We start from the raw sequence: 17,383 nt of genomic DNA, 5'->3' as shown, positions 1-17,383 counted from the left end.
GGCCCCACCCAACCCAAATTTGCATCCGCACAAGGCAGCGCCACAACAGTAGTGCAACATCTCCAATATGGATGATACAGACCTCAATCCACGACGCCGGAAACGTAGAACCAGCAGCGGCAGCGATAGCGACGGCAGCGACGGCGCCCCGCCGCGGCCGCAGCTGCAACGCGTGCACACGCCGACGTCCCTTCCTCCTTCCCAGCCTCTGCAATGGTCATCCCTCGGCAGCAGCACCTTTGCCAGCTTCGCTGATGCCGTCCTCAACAGCGACCACAGCAACCTCATTGACTTCACCCAGGCATCAACCTGGAAGCCGCTGCAGCTGCTGACGGGGCTGTCGCTCCTCGGCACGCACACCTCCCTCCCCCTCCCCCTCCCCACCGCCTGCCCCCGCCCCGCCTCAGCCCCCGCCGGCCCCAGCCCCCAAGCCGCAGCCACCACGCCTCTTCCACCCACCACCCAGCCAACTCTCGCCCCTCCCCAACACCACACGTCTCTCGAACAGCTCGCGCTTGAGCCACGGCGCAGCCTGCTACGAAGTGGCTACACACGCCTTCCCCCACCCCAGCATCTCTGGGGCCCCGCCGGCGCAGCAACACACGCCCGACTGGTCAGCTCACTAGCCCACGCCCTAACCCAGCTCCGTCGCCACGGGTGGCACCTCGCCTGGATCCTGATTTTTGACGAGCCCTGGATCCTGGCCTGCATGTACGGCGCCTTCATCGGCCAGCTGTCGCACGGCCGGCTGGCGCTGGATCCGGATTTCGTGTTCTTCCACGTGGATCCTGGATCCAGGGGCTGGGCCCCGCACCGCGACCGCCCCACCATGCCCTTCCTGCCCGTGGCCCCCGGCCAGGGCGGAGCGGGGCAGCCGCGCGGCGCGCAGCAGGGCGACCCAGGACCGCCGGCGCAACCGCTCGCAGCACCGCTAGCGCACGGCACCAGCCCGACGGCCCCGCAGCCGCAGCCCGCGCCTCAGTGCGAGGCACATCAGCACACGCCGCAGCCTGCGCCTTACCAGGGCGGCCCTCACCACCCGCCGCCACCGCAGCAGCCGGCGCCGCAGTCGCCGCAGCCGCAGCCGGCACCACCGCCGCAGCCGCAGCTGCAGCCGCAGAAGCAGCCGCCGCCAATGCCGCAGCCGCAGCCGCTGCTACTGCCCGCGTACGTGACGTGCTGGGTGGCGCTGACGGCCGCCACCCCCGACAACGGCTGCGTGTACTGCCTGCCCGCAGACCTGGATCCAGCGTACGGCGGCGGCGGCAACAGCAGTAGCGACGACAGCTGTACGGCAGCCGGGAGGTGATGACGGGTGGGGCGGCTGAAGCGGCTGAGGCGGGTGAGATGGGGGACGCACGTGGCCTAATGCCGGCGGCCGGTAAGAATGGCAACGGTGGCGGCGGCGCTGTGGGCCGCCGGTATGACGACCTGGCAGTGCCGGACCTGCAGGTGCGCGGTGGGCGGTGGGCGGTGGGCGGTGCGTGGGGGCGGGCGGTGGGCGGTGGGCGGTGGGCGGTGGGCGGTGGGCGGTGGGCGGTGGGCGGTGGGCGGTGGGCGGTGGGCGGTGGGCGGTGGGCGGTGGGCGGTGGGCGGTGGGCGGTGGGCGGTGGGCGGTGGGCGGTGGGCGGTGGGCGGTGGGCGGTGGGCGGTGGGCGGTGGGCGGTGGGCGGTGGGCGGTGGGCGGTGGGCGGTGGGCGGTGGGCGGTGGGCGGTGGGCGGTGGGCGGTGGGCGGTGGGCGGTGGGCGGTGGGCGGTGGGCGGTGGGCGGTGGGCGGTGGGCGGTGGGCGGTGGGCGGTGGGCGGTGGGCGGTGGGCGGTGGGCGGTGGGCGGTGGGCGGTGGGCGGTGGGCGGTGGGCGGTGGGCGGTGGGCGGTGGGCGGTGGGCGGTGGGCGGTGGGCGGTGGGCGGTGGGCGGTGGGCGGTGGGCGGTGGGCGGTGGGCGGTGGGCGGTGGGCGGTGGGCGGTGGGCGGTGGGCGGTGGGCGGTGGGCGGTGGGCGGTGGGCGGTGGGCGGTGGGCGGTGGGCGGTGGGCGGTGGGCGGTGGGCGGTGGGCGGTGGGCGGTGGGCGGTGGGCGGTGGGCGGTGGGCGGTGGGCGGTGGGCGGTGGGCGGTGGGCGGTGCGCGGTGGGCGGTGGGCGGTGGGCGGTGGGCGGTGGGAATGGTGGGGGCGGGTGGGGGGTGCGTGTGGGTGGCGCCCGTACGTGGTATGGGATGTACGGGCACGTGATGCGGCGGTGGAGGGATAGAGGGATGAAGGGATGGAGGGATGGAAGGAGAGTCATGCGGATAGTGGACACAACCCCTCCTCCCGGGTTTTGGTTCATGGTATCGTCTGCGCTTGGAAGTGACACACGCGTGCGGCACGGAGGCCTCACGGCGCCGCCGTTGCGTCCTCGCGCCCTGCCTCCTCAGGCTGTGCGGGCGCTGCCGGCCGCCGCCGGCGAGGCACTGCTGTGGAGCGGGCGCCTGCTGCACTGGGGCGGCGTGGCGGCCGCATGCCCGGAGGCCCCGGACTGCAAGGAGGCAGCTGCAGCTGCAGCTGCAGAGGGCGCTAACGCGGAGGCGGCTACGATGGCGGCTGAGGAGGAAGAGGAAACGGAGGAGAAACGCGGTGGTGGTTTCACAGCAGCCGACGGCGGCGGTGACGGGGTCCATGGCGGCTGGGGCCCTACTGCTGCTGACGGGTGTGGCTGTGGCGGCTGCATTCCGCGTGTGGCCATGTCGTTTGCGGCGTGTGCGCCCGAGTTCGAGGACCCAGCACTGCGCGGTGTGGACCTGTCACAGCTGGGGGCGGAGGTGACACGCGCGGCGGCGGTGGCGGCGGCGGCGGCAGGGTCGGCGGAGTTGACGGTGGCAGCGGCGGGTGCGGCTGCGGGTGCGGCAGCGGAGAGGACGGTGGCGGAGGAGTCGCCAGTCTGGCCGCCCCGGCGCCCCGCAGGGCACAGCAGTAGGGAGGCGGGGGCGGAGTCGCCTGTTGGCGGAGCTGGTGCAGCGGGCGCTCTGCCAGTGCCCGCGCCGCTAGAAGACCAGGAGCAGGAGCAGGAGCAGGAGCAGGAGCAGGAGCAGGAGCAGGAGCAGGAGCAGGGGCAGCAGGGGCAGCAGGGGCAGCAGGGGCAGGGCACGGCGCAGCCGCAGCAGCTGTCCCTGCCGACTCTGCGCCAGCGGCTGTGTGTGCTGGCGGTGCAGCTGCATGTGCACCAGCATACGGAGCCGCTGCCGCCCCAGCTGGCGGCGGTGCTGGAGGCGGTGGAGGCGGCGCTGGCAGGCGGGTAGCGGGGCAGGCAGTCGGGGGGTGAGGACGGGGTGCGATGACGGGGTGCGACGTCATTTCATGACGTCAGTGACTTGTGGTTGGAGGGAATAGTGTGTAAGCTGGCGAACTGGCGATGGTGGGAAAGCTTCGGAGCCGCGCAGGGGCTTGTGGGCTGTGTGAGCTATCAGCTATTGGGCGTGTAATTAAGCAGGTGTAACTCGGCAGCTGCAACTCAGCAGGTGCCAGTAGCTTTCCCCCGCCTGCTGTGCTCGGCTGCCAGATTGCCTGGAATCCTGGATGCCGTGGGCGAGAACCAGTTCGGGCGCTTCTCGCCAGCAAACTTACTAATCGCTCCACACCATTTACATGCCGACATGCCCACAAGCGGGCCGCTCCACAGCCAGCTCCAAAAATACACTTGCTTTTTGGGCTGAGCCCCCGTAGCTCAGCGATTCAGGGCGGGGGCCGACGCCCCCGAGGAACACCCCTGTCCGTGTTTGTTCGCACCAAACTCACACCATATGATGCATCGCACCCACAGGGAAAGCACCATGCTTCCCCAACACTTTCACACCGCTCTCTCACTCCTCGACAGGTAGTCGGCACAGGTCAGCATTTGCTCTGAGAGGCAGCTACCCGACGGCTGCGCATGCCCTCCCGCTCCACAGCTAGTAAAACACAATGCTCTGCACCCCCCTCATTCACGCCCGCCCCCCCTCCTGCTCATCACTGCCCGCCGCCCGCCGCCTGCCCAGACATACTCATCAGCCCCACTGCGCCCGCCAGTGCCGCTACAGCCACACTGAGCAGCGCCGCCGCACTGCATGACAGCGTGGAGGTGCTACTGCCGCCGCCGCCGCCGCCGCCCGTGCGGCTGCTACTGCCGGCCTTGCCCGCCGCCACGGCGGCCTTGCTACTGTCGCTGCCGCCAGCCACACGTGACCCCGGCACCGCTGTCGGGTGCCAGGGCCCGGCGGGCGCCGCCGCCGCCGCGGGCTGCTCCGACTCCAGCACCTGTGGGTTGGACGAGTTGGTTGGTCGGTTGGTTGGCGGTTGGTGGGTGGGTTGCTGGGCAGGGGGAAGGAAGTTGCCAGTGATGGCGAGGGGCCGATGAGGCGCGCGCACCTCCCTGAGTCCCTGGCAGGCTGCCCCCTCATGGGCGCCTTCAAGCACTCGGCCCCTTACGAGTTCCTACCCCGCGTCCTCCCCACCACATATACATCAAGCTAAACACGCCTCCTCCCCGCGCCTCCTCCCCAACCGCTCCTCCTCCGCGCCGCTCCCACCCACCCGCGCGCCCTGCAGCGCCAGCAGCTCCGCGCCCCTGTCCGCCGCCGCCTCCGCCGGCTCGCCCTCCAGCAGGTAGTCGCACAGGGCCAGGCCGCCGCCCTGGAGGCGGGAGAGGGGAGGGGAGGGGAGGGCAGGGGGGAAGAGGCGCGTGTGTGCACTTGTGTGTGTGTGTGTGTGTGAGTGTGTGTGTGTGTATGTGTGTGTGTGCATACCGCATTGGTGTGTGCGCACTCGCGTTGACAGACATCAAGACGTGCACAACCGCACACGCGCGAACGCAGGCCTTTGGCGCAAGCACAAACACACCAGCGCCCGGAGCCGTGTCCCAGAGCCTTGCCTCACACGGCCACACCTCCCCATGCGCAGTGCTATCCCCTCTGCTTCTGGGTCTTGTTTCCGTTGGATTTGGCAACGAAACCCAACCACCCCCTCCCACACACACACCCGACCCACCAGCCAGGGCAGCAGCACACGCCGTGGCAGCGCCACGTCACAGCCGCCCTCCCTAGCCAGCTCCGCCGCGCTGCACAGCAGCGGGTGCCGCGCCGCCGCCGCCCCGCCCCCTCCTGCCCCTGCCCCTTGCCCTTCTGCCTCCGCCTCCGCCTCCGCCTCCTGGCTGCGCAGCGCCTCCTCCACCAGCAGCTCCACTCGTGCGGCCAGGCTGGCCAGCAGGTCCGCCTGGGGGGAGGGGAGCCGTTCATGGAGGACAGAATGCATTAGTCACAAGTTTGGTGTGTATGGGGGTGCCAACACAATAAGCGCATCCGTTTTACACGCACACACACACACACACACACACATGCACACACGAGATTCACACCGTCGCTTTGCTGCATCGCATACACTGTCTTTGCGCAACGTTTTCCTTGTGCTCTTTAACACATGCACACACGAGATTCCTGCGTGCTTCCTTCCCATGTGCTCTCCAACGCACACCCTCCCCCGACACACAGCCGCCCACGCACGCACCTTGAGTTCGGCCAGCGCTCGCCCCACGCTGTCGCGCTTGCTCACGAACGCCACCCCCTGCAGGCAGCCGCGAAGCCGCGTCTGGCCGTACACGCCGCCAACCACCTGTGCCACAGCCGCCGCCGGCAGCTGAGCCGCCTCCTCCCCTCCAGACGCCGCCGCCGCCGGGGCTGGTGGCGGCGGCAGCGCCGCTGGCAGAGGCGCCAGCAGGGTCAGGTCGTAGGTGGGAATGGCCTCAACGCCGCGGCCGGGGGCGGCGGCGCAAGCCGCCAGTGCGTCACCCACCGCCGCCGACTCGGCAGGTATAGAACCTGGCGTCGCGCCGCTGCCGTCGCCTGTGACGAACACGCCGCCGCGCACCCGCTCCGCCTCCGCCGCCAGCAGCGCCGCCAACTGCTGGCGCATGCCCGCCGCCGCCGCCGTACCCTTGCCCTTCCCGTCCGCCGCGGCGGCGGAGGCAGCGCCGCCGCCAACAACCGTCAACCGCACGTCAATGCCGTGCCAGCAGCGCACGCACACCAAGCTGCCCAGCGCGGGTGCGTACTTGAGCTCACAGGGGTGGAAGCCCGACGGCGCGCCGGCGCCTGCGGCGCCCGGCGCCGCCGGGATGCAGCGAAGCAACTGCTTCCGAGAGCCCGAGTCCACGTGAAGCAGCAACAGCTCCGTGGGTGCCGCGTCGGCGGCAGTGCTGCTACTGCTGCTACTGCTGCTGCTGCTACTGCTGAGGGCGGCGGGAAGGCAGAAGGCTCCCATGGTGCCCAGGGCGGACGCCAGCTGTGGGCTGGCGGCGGCGGCGGCCGGCTCTGAGGCGAACAGGTACAGGCCCAACACCGACAGGCCTGCGGTCACGGTGGTTAGTTGGCGGGTGTGGTTAGTTGGCAGGTGTGGTGGAGGGCGTGACGCGTGGCATGGCTCCTATGAAGGAAAGGTACGCAGGTGGGTAGATGGGACACGGCACGAGCGACTGACGCGACACGCACACACAGCCAGCACCCGCACCCGCACCCGCACCCCAGCTCAAGGCCCCCCCACCTCCGGGCAGCATGCGGGACACCTGTCGCGCGTGCTCCACAATCCACTCTGACTCCAGCGTCACGACTACGGAGCCGGCTGCGGCGGCGGCGGCGCGCGCCGGCTTCTTGCCGCCCTTGCCGGCCCCCGCCGCCGCCGCCGCTGCGGCGCCGCCGGCCGCGCTGTCGACCAGGATTGGGTCCAAGCCTTCCTGCGTGTGCGTTTAGGTGGTGCGTGTTAGAAGCACGGGGGGTGGAGGTTGGCGCAGGAGGAGGTACAAGGTGGCGCGGAGCGAGGGCGGAGCGCGGGAGTGGGAAAGGAATGTGCGGGTTGAGAGCGGGACTGCGGTGGGAATGAACGGGCGGAAGCCGTGCGGGGTGTTGCGCCGCGCGCAGGCACTTGCTTTCGCCTGGCTGGCTTGCCACATGGCCCCCAGCCCTGTAAACCCATCGCACCTGGCTTGGCGTCTTGATCGTGCCATAAAGGACTACTTTGGCGCCCGCAGCGTGCTTGCCGGCCAGAACGCCAACCTACGATTGCCGAATGAGCCCCAGAGAACGCGCGGGTCAACCACTGTCGGGCAAATTTTAATATGGCGATGCATAAATAACGGCACGAACCTCTGGCCCGCCCTGCTGCTTCAGCCAGCCCTCGAACTGTTTCTCCAGCGCATCATCCGCTTGACAGGTTTTTACTACCATTCTGATGAAATACAAAATTTGTCGGCATCAGTTAATACTCAAGCCCCAAGGGCGAGAGGTAGTAACACTCGATACTTGCAATTCCCCGCAATGGCCTTGACCAAATCGGCTTGAGTTTCTTGAAGGAGCAAGCCAGGGATTGCATGGAGTCTGCATGTTATTTTCCATTTGTTGCATGCTGCTGAACTGCAGAGCTGCGCGTGCAGTACCGACAAACTCGCCCTGCAACCTGGCAACGCGTCCGCTGTAACCATAGCTGTCGTGACAAAATTATTCAACAGCGGCTTGCAAATAGGACTCTGAGTTTCTGAGTCTCGGGCCGCCACCTCGACGTTTGCTTCGATCGTCTTGTAGCTGTTTCTGCATGTCAGGCGCCGAATCCATGGCATTTTGGTCAATTGTACTCCCTGGAAAGGGAAAGGAGGTGGACCAGGAGGTGGAGAGCAGCGAGACGGTCCTGTCGAGTGAGCGGGTGGCGGGGGTGAGGGGTTGGGGCCATGGTCAGCGTGTGCCGCTGAAGCGTCGCGCTCCTTCGGGGCGGCGACACCTGGGCCCGAACATAGAAACACCGGCAGATGCATTTGGTTTTGCGTCGCAACAAACATTCATACTGCAGCTCCGCCAGCCCGCGTGCGCGGAGCTCACGGGGCGGCCGCAGTCTTCCTGTGCCCACTGCTCCACACAGCACCCCACCCCACCCCTCCCCTCCCAGCCACGCCCCCACCTACCCCACCTCCTCCACCTCCCCCGGCCCCCAGGCATCCATGTGACGGGTCTGGCTCTGGGCACGGCCGCCGCCAAGGGGCCGCACGTGGTGTCCATTGAGTACAACGGCACGGTCACCGTGCTGGCCACCCTGGAAGCCCCGCACACCCGCCAGGTCAAACTGGACATTGCGCTGGACCAGGTGGGGAGATGTGGAGATGAAGAGAGGGAGAGGGGGAGGGAAAGGGGCAGGGGGAGGGGTATGTGTTACATGCCCGAACCCACGAGATAGGGACACGAAGAGGGAGGGAAGGGGCGAGGGCAGGTAGCAGTGGACGCCAGATGGAGCGATACAGTCATACGGTGCGATGTGCGGGGACGCAGGGAACGGGGAGGCAGGGGCAGGTGTGCGGAGCTTACTGCAAGAGAATGACAGGGGAGGTGCAAGGGGCTGAAGGTCGGGTTCCGGGGACGCGCCCGCGGCACAGACGTTACCAGACGTGGGCCTTCGGGCGATCATAAGGCGCTGTGGCGGTTGTCGGCGCTATGCTCTAGGCAGGGGCAATGGCGACAAGTGGCTAAGTCAGTAGCCGCGTCTGGCGCCTGTGCCTGCATGCCTACGCTGTGGCCTCCCCCCTGCTCCTGCTCTCGCTCCTGCGCCTGCGCCTGCGCGCCACCCCACAGACCTTCAAGCTGGCCAACCACGGCGACGCGGCCGTGTACGCCTACGGCTACCAGGTGGGGAGGGGGGAAAGGGGGAGGGGGTGGCGGGCAATGGATTAGAGGCACTGGGTGGGGGCGCCGGCGGATGTCGGCGTCTGTGGTCTTTGTGACGCCCTTGTGCGGACATGACGCCCGGTGTTGAGGTGACACCCTTGCGTTGAGATGAGGCCCTTGTGTGGGTCTGGCGGCGTGTGTGGTGTCAGGTGGCCACCAGCAACCACATCGAGGACATGTCGGCGGACGGCGAGGACGAGGACGAGGATGAGGATGAGGACTTTGACGAGGGCGAGGACGAGGACGAGGATGACGATGATGAGGAGGCGCCCGAGGCCGTGCCTCTGGTGGGTTGGCGCGCTTGGCTGCTATTGCAGTTCATGTTTCTGTTTCTAGCTTGTGCTGTTAAGAATGTACCGTGTCTTGGTGCTGCTGGTGCTGCTGGTGCTGCGGCTGCCGGCTGCCGCCACGCATGACGTGCCCCCCCCCCCCGGCATGCGGCGCCGCCACCTTGTCCAACCGCCGCCCTTGAGCTCGCCGACACCCCCCGCTCGCTGTCCTCGTGCTCGCCGACCCCTGCTCGCTGTCCCCGTGCTCGCCGACCTCTTGTGTGTGTTTGTCTTGCAGGCTAACGGCGGGAAGGGGAAGCAGCTGCGCCGGCAGCGGCGGGAGGCGGGTGAGCACATGCGCGGAGCTTGGGTAGGGTCGGGGCGTCGCAGTGGGGCCAAGAGCAGCCACATGTGAGGCGGCGCTGGGGTGCTCAGGCAACGCTACGCCTAGCTGTTGCTGACCGCCCGGCTTGCCATCTCACCTATTGTTCGGTTGCTCAGATGAGGAGGACGAAGAGGAAGACGAGGACGATGAGGACGACGGCATTCCCGACTACAAGGACTTGAACCCTGACGACCTCGTGGGTGAGTGGCGACAGCCGCATTTGTCTGTTCAGTTGCTTTCCCTGCTTGCCTGCAGCAATGGGCCTCCCAGCACATGCGGGAAGCACACCTTGATTTGGAGAAGGCTGTAACCCACGGCTGCAAACCCGACCAAGTTGCATTTGTTTCGTGCCGGGTTAGTGTCTGATGGTCACGACATTCTTTTCCTGTTTGCGGTTGCACGCAGCCGAGAACCAGGGCGAGGACGAGGACGAGGACGAGGACGGCGAGGGGGGTGAGGACGAGGATGATGGCGAGGACGACGACGCGGAGATGCCGACGGCGGAGGAGGAGGAGGAGGAGGAGGAGGAGGAGGACACGCCACCGCGGCTGCCGGCCAAGGTGCGGCTGCAGTGGCGCTGCCCTGCAAGTCCTGATGCCACGCATGCAAACGCACGCATGCTCCACCCTTCCAATGCCATTATATGATTATTGCACAGCTTCCATGACATGTCAGGCTGCCCGTACAACCGCCCTTGAATCCAACTGTCAATCTTCCGTACCATCTTGGGGATGTGTGCCGCACAGGCCGGCAGCAAGCGGCCGGCGCCGGCGCAGACGCCACAGCCCGCCAAGGCGCAGCGCGGCGGCGGCCAGCCCAAGCCGGAGCCCAAGTCCGCGCCGCCGAAGTCCCAGCAGGCCGGGCCGCGGCAGCAGCAGCAGCAGGCGGGGCCGCGGCAGATCCCGGTCACGACGCCGGCGGCGGCGGCGAAGGGCGGCAAGGAGACCAAGGGTGAGGCCCAGGGAGGGAGAGCGTGGGGGTTAGGGGGCAGGATGGGGGCGTGGGGCGTGGGGCGTCCGAATTGGGTTGCTCGGGAAGGCGCTGTGGGTCATATGCGGTGCCACGGCGGCGGTCGTTGTGCGGTGTCGGGTTGCGCGTTCACAGGTGGGGTACGGCTTCATGCAATTGTGGGCCGGGCTGCGTGCCATGTGCCACCTGCCACGGGCGCTTCTTTAGATCCTTGTGACACCCGCGCCTGCGGCAGCCGTCATCGCTCTTCTCCCGCAAGCTCTTGATCCTCTCAACACCCTGCAACGGATGTGTGCATAGGCACCGCGACGCCCGGCAATGAGGCAGAGTTCCGCCAGGTGGGCGTGTGTGTGTGTGTGTGTGCGTGTGTGCGTGCGGTGTGTGTGCAAGTAAAAAGTTAAGGTGTGCGGGTTCAGGGCCAGGCCCGAGTACTGCATTACCATCAAGGGTACCGTGCGTTGTCAGCCGCTTTCGCCGCTTCAGTCGCTGCTGCTGATGCGGGTGTTTCTGGCGCGGGTGCCTCACTGCCATGTCTCCGCCCGCTCCCCCTGCCCCACCCCTTGTGTCCCCCGCTCGCAACTAACGCCTCTGCCTGCACTCCCGTTTTCGTTGGTTTTGGTTTAGTTTGGGCTGGTATTTACAACCCCCCACCCCCGGCAGGCTCTGGTGGCTCTGCTCAAGAGCCAGCGGGGCCCGGTGCCGCTGGCGCAGCTGGGCCACGCGGTGCAGCGGCCCGTGGGCATGAAGGTGGGAGGGGGGGGACTGAGGAGGGGACACGTGTGTGGAGGGAGGCAGTTTGGCGGGGTCGAGGAGGGGACACGTGTGTAGAGGGAGGCAGTCTGGCGGGGGCTGCAGAGAGGTTGCGATGGTGGCTGCAGGGACCTGCTCACGAGCGATATGCGATGGGAGAGGCGGCGGCCGGCTTGCGCAATGTCAGCTCACGGACACACGCACACACACACACACATACACACACACACACACGTCTGGGCGGGCTTTGGTTTGTTGTTCTTAAACACATACAGACACTCTCTCTCTCGTTCTCGTTCCCCCTCTCTCGCACACACGTGCACAGGGCCGTGACTTCAAGCTGGGCAGCTTTCTGGAGCAGCACAGCGAGCTGTTCGAGGTGGACCCCAAGAAGGGCGTCAGCCTCAAGAAGGGGGGAGGCGGCAAGAAGTAGGGAGAGAGAGGAGGGGGCGGAGGTAGGGGGAGGGGACGGACGAGGGGAGGGAGAGGGGAGGGAGGCACGGGAGGGAGGAGCACGGGCTGTGCAGGTAAGGGCAGGGCGGAGGGGCCCCGGGCGGGGCTAGCTGGAGTGGCAGGACAGGAGCAGGAGGAAGGCGCAGGAGGGGAGTAGAGTGCGGTGGAGGCGGGTTTGCGGGGGAAGGCTTTGTGTATGTGTGTGTGTGCGGGTGGGGTGGGGGCAGCTGTTGGATGCATGTGATGGTGAGTCATGATGGAGCCACCCATGGAGGTGAGGGTGGATTCAAGTTCCGAAAGATTGACTCGTCTCTGTCAGGAACGGACATTGGCACATCGTGTGTGTATGTCGACTCGGGACTGTGAGGTTGCGTTTGCGACTTTGCGTGCGCGTTGCGGGGGAGAGTGGTAGAGACAGTGCCGAGCGTTGCCAATGAACGCGCGTGTGCATTTCCCGGGTGCCGGGTGGTCGTTATGAGGCAGGGGGAGTATGATGTTGCATGTGCGTTGCACACTTCGGACTGTCCCTGCTTGTAATGTCGCGTTATGTGACATGCTTCTCGCCAAGCTGCGGAGGACAGCTCTGGAATCTGGATCAGTAACATCTGTTGTTGGCCAGTTCTGGACTTGTGGTCCTAACTCCTGTCATCCTGTGCAGCTTTGCTGGGCGGGCAGCCGGTCCATGCACTGCGACTGTACGTCGGCCGCATAGGGGAGTCAAGGTACAACCGCATTGCTTTACACGTATGCTGCGCCATGCGCGCACACGCCACACACGCAGACGATGTATGCCGCAGCAGACCCACACTCGATAACGCACCACCGCCACAAGCACCGTTTTGTTTGCGTCGGACACCCGCTTAACAGCTCCGCTCTCCCCCTCTCGCATTATTATCTCGCAACGCAGACGCTTAGCCTTTCGCGTCACGTGCAAACACCGGTTCCTCCAGGGCCCTTCGCTACCAACTGGGCTGCCCCTGCTACCTCCGCACGAACCACCACTAGCTTGAGTAAAAGCAGGCCAGCTCTCTGACAGACACACAGTCCTGCACCAAGTCGTGCACACTCTACACCATCTGGCAAATTGTTGGCAGGGCGCCAGAAGCAGCTGCGCGTTATTTATTCCTCGCCCTCTTCAAACACTCCCACTCATGGTCCCCCAACCGATTGCACCGCAGGCGGGTGTAAGGCGGATGCGCCCTCTCTCAACCCGACCTCCGTCCCTTACTAGCAGTAAACCCACAGCCATTCCTCTCAGCCTCCAACCCCTCAACGACTGCGTCTTATGCAGCCCCCACCTGCCACAGGCCCACAGCACACCCGCACACACATACACACACACATTCTCCTCTCCACCACCATAACTCCATACCTCTACCCAAGTCCAGCTCGAACGGGCGGTCCAGTGACGCCGCAACGGCCTCCTCCGTGACCGCGTCCGCCGCCGTAAACATGGGCACGAGCGCCTGCTTGACGCTGGGCTCGGCGAACTGCCAAGTCGTTGCCGGTCCAGAAGTCCACACCACCGCGGTAGCCGGCGTTGTATGCATGACAAACAAAATTAAACATAACTACAGTACCCAAACTCCCGAAGAATGCCTCTACCGGCGGCCGCCCTTGCCGCCCCTGGGGTTCCCCTCCTCATCCAGCGACGTCCACTCCGCATCAATCACAGGCCCGTCCTGCTGCACATAGCCGGAGCCACGGCCGCGGCCGCCGCCGCCACCCGAGCTGGCGGCGGCGCCGCCAAAGGCCGCGCCCGCGTCGCGGAACATCTCTGCGAAGGGGTTGGCCCGGCGCCGCGCCTCCGCCTCCGCCTCGGCCTGCTGCTGCCGCCGCATCTGCTCCGCCTGCTGGTTGGCCGCCGCGTTGATGGCCAGCAGGCTCAGCGGCACCGTCAGCCACCACAGCAGCAGCAGCACGTTCAGGAGTTGCCTGCAGGCGGTAAGCCAAGGCGACAGTGGGTGAGCATGCCGAACGCATGTACCAACACGGCAGATGATCGCGTGCGGCGCGCAACCACGCGGTGTGCGTGTTTACAATTTATACATGCTGCGGCACGCAGTTCTAGTGCTCCCATTTCCACGCCCTGTCCGGCCCAAGTCCTGTGCCCGCTGCGACCCTTCCACGTGCCACAGCGGCCGACGGGGTCCCCTCCCCCACCGCACAACACTCACCAGAACAGCGGCGTGCTGATGAGCAGGCACAGGCCCGCGAACACCGTAATCTTGCCGGGCCTGCAGGGAGCGGGCAGCGTCACAGCAGCAGCGGCACCGCCCTGGGTCACGAGCCAAGGCATGCTGACTAGTAGAGGGAGCCGCCCCGCAGTTCCCGCCCGCCCTGAGCTGTTGCTCCATGGGCAATTTGTAACCCCAGGCTCACATCTGCACGCCGTCGTCTCGCCGCAAGCTTCCCCGCCGCGCTCCCCATCACGTCCAGTATGCACGGCGTTGCGTTGCGTGCTTAACCCGACCCAATTCCATCCGACTCCATGGGATCCACTACCGTGACCTCCGCCCGCGCACCGACACCACCGGCCTTAAGCACACTGCCACACGCCCCCGGACGATCCTGCCCACGCTCCGACCCATGCAATCGCCGCCACCGCACCCCTCGCATCGCACACGCGCACGCGCACACACACACACACACACACGCACACACACGCACACACACACACACACATACGCACACCGTAACACACATATGTCGCAACACGCATGTCGCAACTCACGTGGTCTGGGTGAACTCGTCCAGCTGCTTCTGCCAGCCCGGCCACTTGCGCGCCAGGTCCTCACGCGCCGCGCGGAACCGCCGCCGCAGGCCGTACTGCTGGTCGATGTCGCGCGCCGCCTCGCCCGCCCTGTGGGTGCCGCCATAACAAACACGTAAACACGGGAGAGCGCGGAGCAGCTACGTCAGCAAAGCTACGGAGCTAGGACTGGGGTACGGAACAGCCGTCCCGCCTACAGTATGCCGCCATTACGCACCGCAAGCGGCTAGAGCCGCACTCTGCCCGCTGACCCCGTGGGTAGTGCGGCCACACGCGCGAGTACTCACTTCTTGGCCGCCTTCGCGGTCTTGCTGCTGATGTCGTACTCCGAGTCCAACCGCACGTACACGCGCCGTGCCTTGTCTTTGGCCTGTTGTGTAGGTGTGGGGAGTAAGCAGGAGCGGTGTCAGCTGTCATGAGAGCGGCGCAGCACGCCAGGCCGCTGGCCCCGACACATGGCGGCGGTCAGCTGCCTGGTGCCCAGCCTGCACCAGGGGCTTGCGCTCGTGCCCAGCCCTCTAGACCCATTGAACGATACCCCGAGCAATCTTATCAGTAGGTTCATCCCACACAACTGCTAGTGGCAGGGTGCCGCCGGCCACTTCACACTGTCGCTGTGTTCGTGCCTCCCGGACACCCTCCCCCGCCGAACGCTTCCTGTTGTGAAGCCATAAGCCCCCGACCCTCCTTGCACTAAACCGCTAATTCACTGCAAATGAGCTGTTCCAACAGCAGATTCAATCCACGTTGCTGTTGAGGAGGGGCTATGCACGGCCACCAGCACGGTGACAGCCGTATGTGGACCGTATGCGCTGTGTGTTCGTGCCCCGGCCGTTCCCCAAAGGTCTGATCCGACCTGTCGCACCTGCTCAAAAACCTCGCCACCCTTCTTCATCGCCTGGTTGGCCTTTTTTTCTAACTCCTGCTCCCGCGCGAACGACTCCCATTTGGACTTGGCGGTCCGCGCTGCTTCATCAAAGTCGAAAGACCCACTCGTTGAGGTGCTAGGACGCCCTGATGAAGCACAGGCAATGGAGCGAGGCTTGGCCAGAAGTGGGTGGAAGGTCGGCGACTGTTTCACTTTTGATGTGCTGGCTCCCAGCCCAGAGCAAAGGCGGGCTGGTGCTAGAGACATACTGGCAGAGCTCGACGCCTAGAACAGCTCTGTTAGGCGGTATGTTGCGTTGTGTTGGTGAATCAGAATCAGAAGGATGTTTGCTTTACGCTCTGATGTGAAGCTATGTGGTATGCGCTTCAAGTATGCGACAAAGATTGCCGAGAGAATGTATAATGCAGAATGGCTGATGACGAACGCGTCGCCGAGCCAAGGGCAATGCCACGAAACCCAGCTTCCGCCAGGACACGGCTGGAAGCCCCGCGCACCTTCCGGTCATTCAGGTCCACCGCCCCTATGTACGCGTCCGTCGATGGCCCCCAAACCGCCTTGCACATGCCATTCGATACTCGTAGGGTCTGGGCACTACCAAACAACCAGGATGACTACCTCGCTCACGCCGCAGGTTGAGCTCTACGCTTTGTGTCTGTGCGATGGAACACACACATTTGGTCATCTCTGCTCCTCTGAACTCCTCTCATTCTGTCTTTCCGCTTGTTGTCTGCTCTTCCCACTAAGCATACCATACAAGGTCCACAGACTCAACCCCCGCAGGCACGCCCCTACGGCCTCAACAACACCCAAACCCGACCCTCACTGGCGCGCGCGTTTGCCGTGCAAGCAGAGCACCAGGCGCCGTACTTGATGGCCGCACCCACACGGAGACGGCACCCCGCGTCGCCATGCCGACGGCGGTTGTGGCGACGGTCCCACGCACTGAGCCAAAGTGCGCGCGACACGACCGCTGCGCTCGCCTCGACGCCACCCTCCGTGCGTGCGGCTCCCGCCCTTGCCCGGCACCCCAGCTCACAGGCGCAGCGAAGGTTCGGGCGTGCCAGCCCCAAGCGCGGTCACTGCTACTGCTGCTACTGTCACTGCAGTTGCTACTGCCACTGCAGCTGCTACTGCCACTGCAGCTGCGGCTGCTGCAGGTTATTGACAGCTCCACGCTCCGGCCGTTGCCCCGGCCGACCTGCTTGAAGCCCGCCCGCTTAAAGAAGCCCAACGCCGCGTCATTGGCCACCGACACGTCTGCGGGCACGCATTTATTATGCAGCAACATGGGTCAGCAAAGGGCGGCAGGATTGGGCTGAAGGGATATCCCGATACAATGCTTACAGCAGCGGGCTGCCTTGCCCACCGCCTGGCAGCTATGCAGCGCGGGGGCGCTTTCCGTGCTACTGCGCCCGGAACCCACCAAGGGACCTCGCCACGCACCTGTTAACAGCTTGATGCCGGCCCCGTCGCCACCACCGCCGCCGGCGCCGACCGGTCTTAGCACTTTCTGCCTCGCCCGTACGTGCTGCTGCAGGGCCTGCAGCAGTGCCTTGCCCACGCCCTGCCCCCGTGCGTCCGAGCGGACCACCAGCGTGAGCAGCACGCAGGCGTCGGGCTCCTCCCACTGGGCTGTGAGGGCGCCCACGACCTCGCCCTCGCCGTCCGGCTCCGAGCTCACAGCCACCCAGCCGTGCGCGCCGTCGCGGCCCTCTGCACGCACGTACCGAGAGCGGGGACGGTCACAAGGTGGGCCCAATCGGTCCTTTCTTCACATTTAGCATGTTTTGAGTCATGGCCGTGTGGTTCATCCTCCCGGCAGGAGCTTACCCGCAGCGGACCGCAGCAATTCGGAGACATCCTTTTGTGCCTGCACGCCGAATACGTGTTCTCCGTTGTACTTTGCATATTTATGAAGTCGCTGACATGCTGGAACATGCTCTGCTGTTAAACAACAAACGAGGCGAAGGCTTGACTCGCTCATTTCGTCTGGCTGGTGCTGTATTCAAAGTTTTCGGTCTATTGAGCTACCATCACCCCAAAAACCCAAACACCCCAAAAACCCAAAACAAATGCCACAAACCCGCCAAATGTTCCCCATGGGGCGCTGCTGCCCGCCAGCCCACCCAACTGCACCTGACTGCACACAGCGCCAGACGGCGCCAGACACCCCATGCGCCCCCCGG

The 17,383-nt window shown here is 65.9% G+C and overlaps 5 protein-coding genes across 5 annotated transcripts; 2 read left to right on the top strand and 3 right to left on the bottom strand.

The window, feature by feature from the left end:
• The first annotated feature begins 4 nt into the window (after window positions 1-4).
• On the top strand, window positions 5-3,471 carry CHLRE_12g551001v5 (uncharacterized protein). The gene is made up of 4 exons (XM_043068988.1): window positions 5-350; window positions 597-1,289; window positions 1,439-1,452; window positions 2,416-3,471. The coding sequence occupies exons 1-4, from the start codon at window positions 68-70 to the stop codon at window positions 3,274-3,276; spliced, it is 1,851 nt and encodes a 616-aa protein (XP_042918999.1). The 5' UTR covers window positions 5-67; the 3' UTR covers window positions 3,277-3,471.
• A 135-nt stretch (window positions 3,472-3,606) lies between these two features.
• CHLRE_12g551000v5 (uncharacterized protein) lies at window positions 3,607-7,264 on the bottom strand. Its single transcript, XM_043068987.1, has 7 exons — window positions 7,147-7,264; window positions 6,982-7,056; window positions 6,548-6,737; window positions 5,516-6,354; window positions 5,000-5,224; window positions 4,547-4,645; window positions 3,607-4,270 (listed from the first exon to the last, which is right to left on the bottom strand). The coding sequence occupies exons 1-7, from the start codon at window positions 7,225-7,227 to the stop codon at window positions 3,983-3,985; spliced, it is 1,797 nt and encodes a 598-aa protein (XP_042918998.1). The 5' UTR covers window positions 7,228-7,264; the 3' UTR covers window positions 3,607-3,982.
• A 110-nt stretch (window positions 7,265-7,374) lies between these two features.
• CHLRE_12g551050v5 (uncharacterized protein) lies at window positions 7,375-12,180 on the top strand. The gene is made up of 11 exons (XM_043068989.1): window positions 7,375-7,691; window positions 7,986-8,134; window positions 8,617-8,670; window positions 8,859-8,996; window positions 9,277-9,325; window positions 9,480-9,563; window positions 9,769-9,923; window positions 10,110-10,314; window positions 10,633-10,670; window positions 10,993-11,079; window positions 11,408-12,180. The coding sequence occupies exons 1-11, from the start codon at window positions 7,610-7,612 to the stop codon at window positions 11,513-11,515; spliced, it is 1,149 nt and encodes a 382-aa protein (XP_042918997.1). The 5' UTR covers window positions 7,375-7,609; the 3' UTR covers window positions 11,516-12,180.
• An 81-nt stretch (window positions 12,181-12,261) lies between these two features.
• CHLRE_12g551100v5 (uncharacterized protein) lies at window positions 12,262-15,532 on the bottom strand. Its single transcript, XM_043068990.1, has 5 exons — window positions 15,174-15,532; window positions 14,596-14,678; window positions 14,270-14,398; window positions 13,713-13,772; window positions 12,262-13,470 (listed from the first exon to the last, which is right to left on the bottom strand). The coding sequence occupies exons 1-5, from the start codon at window positions 15,201-15,203 to the stop codon at window positions 13,137-13,139; spliced, it is 636 nt and encodes a 211-aa protein (XP_042918996.1). The 5' UTR covers window positions 15,204-15,532; the 3' UTR covers window positions 12,262-13,136.
• A 50-nt stretch (window positions 15,533-15,582) lies between these two features.
• On the bottom strand, window positions 15,583-17,234 carry CHLRE_12g551201v5 (uncharacterized protein). Its single transcript, XM_043068992.1, has 3 exons — window positions 17,028-17,234; window positions 16,641-16,910; window positions 15,583-16,454 (listed from the first exon to the last, which is right to left on the bottom strand). Exons 1-3 carry the CDS (start codon window positions 17,179-17,181, stop codon window positions 15,994-15,996), a joined length of 885 nt encoding a protein of 294 aa, XP_042918995.1. The 5' UTR covers window positions 17,182-17,234; the 3' UTR covers window positions 15,583-15,993.
• Between the last annotated feature and the right edge of the window lie 149 nt (window positions 17,235-17,383).

This window comes from Chlamydomonas reinhardtii, chromosome 12 (assembly GCF_000002595.2).
Source record: "Chlamydomonas reinhardtii strain CC-503 cw92 mt+ chromosome 12, whole genome shotgun sequence".
NCBI classification, from domain to species: Eukaryota; Viridiplantae; Chlorophyta; class Chlorophyceae; order Chlamydomonadales; family Chlamydomonadaceae; genus Chlamydomonas; species Chlamydomonas reinhardtii.
This window is presented reverse-complemented; position numbering and strand designations above follow the sequence as displayed.

Excerpts from the sequence above, each read along its gene's own strand:
- CHLRE_12g551001v5 (XM_043068988.1), top strand. The coding sequence starts at position 68 with ATGGATGATACAGACCTCAATCCACGACGCCGGAAACGTAGAACCAGC. Across the intron at positions 351-596 it reads GACGGGGCTGTCGCTCCTCG|CAACACACGCCCGACTGGTC; the intron begins GCACGCACACCT and ends CCGCCGGCGCAG.
- CHLRE_12g551000v5 (XM_043068987.1), bottom strand. The coding sequence starts at position 7,227 with ATGGTAGTAAAAACCTGTCAAGCGGATGATGCGCTGGAGAAACAGTTC. Across the intron at positions 6,738-6,981 it reads CGATCAAGACGCCAAGCCAG|GAAGGCTTGGACCCAATCCT; the intron begins GTGCGATGGGTT and ends ACGCACACGCAG. Across the intron at positions 6,355-6,547 it reads GTCCCGCATGCTGCCCGGAG|GCCTGTCGGTGTTGGGCCTG; the intron begins GTGGGGGGGCCT and ends CCGTGACCGCAG.
- CHLRE_12g551100v5 (XM_043068990.1), bottom strand. The coding sequence starts at position 15,203 with ATGAAGAAGGGTGGCGAGGTTTTTGAGCAG. Across the intron at positions 14,679-15,173 it reads GTGGCGAGGTTTTTGAGCAG|GCCAAAGACAAGGCACGGCG; the intron begins GTGCGACAGGTC and ends CCTACACAACAG. Across the intron at positions 13,773-14,269 it reads GACGAGTTCACCCAGACCAC|GCCCGGCAAGATTACGGTGT; the intron begins GTGAGTTGCGAC and ends CGCTCCCTGCAG.
- CHLRE_12g551050v5 (XM_043068989.1), top strand. The coding sequence starts at position 7,610 with ATGGCATTTTGGTCAATTGTACTCCCTGGAAAGGGAAAGGAGGTGGAC. Across the intron at positions 7,692-7,985 it reads CAGCGAGACGGTCCTGTCGA|GCATCCATGTGACGGGTCTG; the intron begins GTGAGCGGGTGG and ends CCCGGCCCCCAG. Across the intron at positions 10,315-10,632 it reads GGGCGGCAAGGAGACCAAGG|GCACCGCGACGCCCGGCAAT; the intron begins GTGAGGCCCAGG and ends ATGTGTGCATAG.
- CHLRE_12g551201v5 (XM_043068992.1), bottom strand. The coding sequence starts at position 17,181 with ATGAGCGAGTCAAGCCTTCGCCTCGTTTGTTGTTTAACAGCAGAGCAT. Across the intron at positions 16,911-17,027 it reads ATTGCTGCGGTCCGCTGCGG|AGGGCCGCGACGGCGCGCAC; the intron begins GTAAGCTCCTGC and ends ACGTGCGTGCAG. Across the intron at positions 16,455-16,640 it reads CGGCATCAAGCTGTTAACAG|ACGTGTCGGTGGCCAATGAC; the intron begins GTGCGTGGCGAG and ends GCGTGCCCGCAG.